General features: G+C 43.5%; 1 protein-coding gene across 1 annotated transcript; it reads right to left on the reverse strand.

Moving 5' to 3' along the window:
* Positions 1067 to 3525, reverse strand: LOC8064124 (tyrosine-sulfated glycopeptide receptor 1). The gene has a single exon (XM_002443196.2). It carries the CDS (start codon positions 3387 to 3389, stop codon positions 1218 to 1220), a length of 2172 nt encoding a protein of 723 aa, XP_002443241.1. The 5' UTR covers positions 3390 to 3525; the 3' UTR covers positions 1067 to 1217.

A 5142-nucleotide genomic window follows, 5' to 3' on the forward strand; every position in this document is an offset into this window, starting at 1 on the left:
ATTTGAGGCCCTAAACGGATTCCAATGGAAAAGTTGTCAACTACAAAGTTTCATAACTTTTTAAGATCTACAACTTTTATATTGGAAGTTTTTCCATCCGAGATCATTTACAAAATTTGAATTTCAAATTTAAGAAATTCAAACGTAGTTTTCAACGACAAGATGATGTCAAATGAAAAAATTATCAACTACAAAGTTTCATAACTTTTCGAGATCTACAACTTTCATTTTGACAGTTTTTTCAAACAAGGTCATTTGAAAAACTCAAAAAATTTAATTTCAAATTATTTCTACAGGCGGCTTTCTTAAGAAACCGCCTTGTAAAATATGATTTTTACAGGCGGATTCTTAGAAGAACCGCCTGTAGAAATGCATGATTTCTACAGGCGGTTTTGTTAGGAAATCCGCCTGTAGAAATATGATTTTTAGTGGCGGTTCCTTAGGACAACCGCCTGTAGAAATGCATGATTTCACGGTTCAGTTAGGAAAACCGCCTGTGAAAATGCATCTTCACAGACGGTTCGTAGTTTTGACACCGCCTTTTTTACACCACAGGCGCGTGATAACTACAAGCGCCTGTAGTATAAAAAGGGGGCGTCGGCGTTGTACTCTTTTCTACTAGTATCATAAAACTCCCATATCAGTTGGTATCAACTTCTGGGTTGCTTATGGTGAAGTTTGTTCAATGGCTGATTATAATCTTCCTGACGAGAAAATTAAATATGCGCCACCACTTTTGTCAACATCCTATGGTGTCTGGTACTATGATTGGGGGAGATGCTATGGAAGATTTCTTTGGAGGTTGTGGGCACAGATCGGGCTACAAGTTATATTATACTGAAAAGACATTTGCTAAAGATGTTTTGCATTGGTGGCTAGGACAAAAAAATTTCCTTCTTAGACATGGAACGATACGAAAGCTGTGCTTTGGCGTCGATTTGCTACTCCCATTGTGTCTAAGCAGAAGGTAGCAGGCACAATTCAGGCAACTGACACATACGAAAAGTGAAAAAAATGATTTCGATGACTCACAGCAAAGCCATATATTTCGATGACACATACGAAAAAATAGATCTCGTTCAGTGCCATATATTTCGATTTTTTAAAAAAAAAACTGTACAGGAGCTAAAATTTGCTTAGCAATTGGTCAAAACCTTGTTCAGTAGATATGCATTTTGAATATGAACAACAGTGACAAGTGACCAGTTTATCAGAAACTAGAACAGGGTTTGCACTGCCAAATATCTGGACAAGACTGTCTGATCATATAGCACTCCGACAAAGAAGAACGCACCAAAAGAAATTGCAAAGATGATCTTTCCAGTAGTTCGTTCTGCCAAGAGAGTAGAGACGACTGCGGAAGCACAGTCATGACCAAGCGATGGATCACCCAACTTCTGGTTCCCATATACAATTACAGTTGTATGAAAGAGAGTTGGAATTTCTCCCTCCAAGTCGTTGTAAGAAACATCGAATGTTGAAAGCATGTGCAGGTTGTTGAGCGCCGACGGGATCGAACATGTGAGATGGTTGTGAGACAGATCTACCACCTGCAGGTTTGTCAGGTTGCAAAGTTCCTGTGGGTTGCTTCCTGACAAGCTATTGAAGCTCAGATTAAGCACTACGAGTGACTTGAGCTGACCAATCTCTGAAGGGATTGTGCCTGTGAGGTGATTATTAGAGAGATTTAACACTGCAGGGAAAACACCGTCTGTCTCTTGGTCAGGAAATAGTACAGATATTGGAGCTGAAAGGACTGCAACATTCTGAGATTGCAGCATTGGCAGCTCCATTACGGCCGTTGGGATATCCTCCGTAAGCCTGTTATTTGACAGATCTAGATGGTACAGGAAGCTTAGGCTGTCGATCCAGACTGGTATTGGTCCAGTGAGTCGATTGTTGGCAAGATCCAAGATCTCCAATCTAGTTAGTTTTGATAGCCAAAGAGGAATGTTTCCAGACAACAAGCAAGATCCTAGGGAAAGAACCCGAAGGCTCTGAAAACCGTCAGTGATCGTTACATCATCAGGCAGAGTCTCACCCCTGAAGTTGAATTGCAGGAGCAAAGTGGTGATGTTCTTGGAGTTTCCGAGTGCATAAAGTACATTTGTGATGTTCTTGAAAGCATTGTTGGCAAGTGATAGGAATGATAGGGATATGAGATTGGCAAGACTTCGTGATATCTGACCATGGAATCTATTGGAAGAGAGCTGTAGCGTCGTTAACTTGCTGCAAGAGTAGACGCTTTCCGGAATTTCTCCAGTGAAACTGTTGGACGTAAGATCCAGAATTTCCAGACTTGGCAGGCCTGAGAAGTTGACCTTGGAAAGCTCTCCTCTCATGGTGTTGCGTCCCAAATGCAACTCCTTCAATCTATGGAGCTCACCTATGGAGTCTGGAATTTCACCGACCAAGTTGTTGCCTTGAAGATCAAGGATTTGCAGAGCGCCAAGTTTGGCCACAAGTTCACCGCGAAGCTCTCCTGTCAGGCCACTTTGGGGAAAAGACAGCTGCTCCAACGAGGTAGCATTGAACAGCTCGTCAGGGATTTCGCCGCCGATGTCGTTGTGGCCAACCTTGAGCACTCGGAGTGCAGAGCATTCGCCTATACCGCTGGGGATGCCGCCCGTGAACAGGTTGTAGGAAAGATCTAGCACGGCGAAGGACGACGGCGAGCCGAAGCAGAAAGAGTACGGCACGCCGTCGTGAAAACTGTTATGGCTCGCGTTGATCTCAACCAGATCGGGCTTTTTGCCCCACGCCGTGGATGGGAAATCACCGAAGAAGAAGTTGCTGGAGACGTTGAGTACCTGCAGAGGATGGTACTCAAGCGACGACGGCGAGTACTCCTGCAGCTCGCCGCTGAGGCGGTTGAAGCTGACATCGAGGACGAGGACGCTTGCCGACGACATCAGCTCCGGCGGGAGGCCGCCGGAGAGCGAGTTGCGCGACAGGTCGAGGCGCCGCAGGCCGGTGAGGTTGCCGAGGGACGCCGAGATGTTACCCTCGAGCCCCCTGGACGGCAGCAGGAGCTCGGTCACCGTGCCGTTTCCGTCGCAGGTGACCCCTTCCCACGCGCAGCAGCTGGCGGTGCTGTTCCGCCATGTCTCGCTGAGGAGCGTGTGACTTGGGCCTGCTGGCGAGAGCTCGTTGAGGAACTGGAGGAGGGAGGCCTCCTCCAGCGGAGTGCAGGAGGTGGCCGGAGAGACGAGGGAGAGCAGGAGCACTACTCCAAGAGTACCAAAGCCAAGGACTATCGCTTGGTGGTTTTCCATTATCATCATTTGGTTTCTGCGAGGAATCAAGATTGATTCTATTGTGGGTGATGATGTGTGTGTCGTCTCGTCTTTGCTTTGCTTGCTTGTTTGGTGGTTTTTCATCATCATCATCTTTGCTTGCTTGACTCTGTCAAGTGACAGGTCGTCGTTGACTCGATGACCTCATTCTAGTGGTAGCTGGCCGACAATCACTATTGCTGAGAGCTGACTAGCTCAAACATTGACTCCCATTTCGATATCTTTCATGTTAAATTTCAAATTATAATGTGATCTCATTTCTAACCTCAAGCTCTGGACGGCAACTGCATTTATTAGGGGTGTTTGGTTGGATTGTTAAAGTTTAACAGGTACTTATTTTCGTTTTATTTAGCAATTAGTGTCCAATTATGGACTCATTAGACTCACAAGATTCGTCTGATATTTTTAGTTTCGTAAATAGTCTATATTTAGTACTTCATACATATGTCTAAATATTCGATCCGGTTCACGAAATAACTCGGAAGACTTATAAGTAGCACCCTAGTGATCTAGGCTTTGACTCCTAGTGGGAGCAGATTTACGTGGTCTGCTAGAAATTTAGGTAAATTTAGTAACAATTTAATCTAGAAAAATACCTTAATAATAATTGATGACATCATATATGTGTTTGTGTATTCTAAACATGAACGCCATATAAAAGAGACCAACCAGCAAGTACTTAACGCAAGTTTAGGGCGTGTTTGGTTCCTTTCTTAGTCTAGCCAGGCCAGCTCCAGCCAGCCAGGTTGAGTTTGGCCACGCTGAATGTATGCAATGCTGGCTGTTTGGTTGCCTACATGCGTTCAGCCAGGCTAGGCTGAGATGTTGTTTGGTTTGATGCATGTTTTTCACTATTTGAATTTATATATGTAGCCTTGTTTGTTTGGTTGCTTGCATACAACAAGTTCTAGCTACCTCCTGCATAAAGTGGTAACACTACCACCCTCTAGTTCATTTGTATCTCATCTCCTACTACATCATTTCCAAATAAGAAAACCAACTAACAAGGCTACAACTACAACTATTACAAATTTAACTGCAATGTGCCACAAAGGAAAATGGTCATTTTCAACAGCTGCTAGCACTGGTGGGTTGAGCGGTTGGAGCAAAGGTTCATCCTCAGGTAGATGACCATAGAAAGCCAGCCAAGCTTCATTTCTTGTGTTGAATTTTTTGTAGAAGTTACTCTTGAAAGCATCTACCTGAGCATGTGCTTCTGCCCAGCTAGTGTAGACACTAGGTACCTTGCCAACATGAACTACATACCAAGTCATATCTCTTGAACAAATGAAGAGTAGGAAAAAATAAAGACAGGCAATGAACTTGTGCTCACATATATGGAACACTTCATAGGCAATGAACTTGTGCTCAGATCATTGAAAAAGCATCACAGGCAATGGTCATGTGCTCAAATCAAGCAAACAACATTATAGGCAATGGACATGTGCATCATAAGCAAACAACATCATTGGCAATGGACATAGAAGGTCAGGTTGCCAAAAGTTTCAATTTACTCCACCAGCTAGGTTGATCTAGTGAGTAGAGGCTAGGTTACTCCACCAACAGTGTAGTAAAACAGAAAAAAGTTCATCATTGCACAAGTCCATTGCCTCAGAATAAGTGTAGTAAAATAGGAAAGAATTTATCATTGCACAAGTACATCGCCTCAGCATAAGTGTAGTAAAACAGGAAAGAATTCATCATTGCACAAGTCCATTGCCTCAGCATAAGTGTTTGCCTTTGCCTCAACAATAGTAGTATCATAGGAAAAAATAAGAACAACATTGCAATTGTCATTGCCTCAGAATTAGTATAGTATCATAGGGAAAAGAACATCATTGTTATT

Source organism: Sorghum bicolor, chromosome 8 (genome assembly GCF_000003195.3).
Source record: "Sorghum bicolor cultivar BTx623 chromosome 8, Sorghum_bicolor_NCBIv3, whole genome shotgun sequence".
NCBI classification, from domain to species: domain Eukaryota; kingdom Viridiplantae; phylum Streptophyta; class Magnoliopsida; order Poales; family Poaceae; genus Sorghum; species Sorghum bicolor.

Bases quoted from the DNA above. Each gene is read 5' to 3' on its own strand.
- LOC8064124 (XM_002443196.2), bottom strand. From the start codon at position 3,389: ATGATGATGATGAAAAACCACCAAACAAGCAAGCAAAGCAAAGACGAG.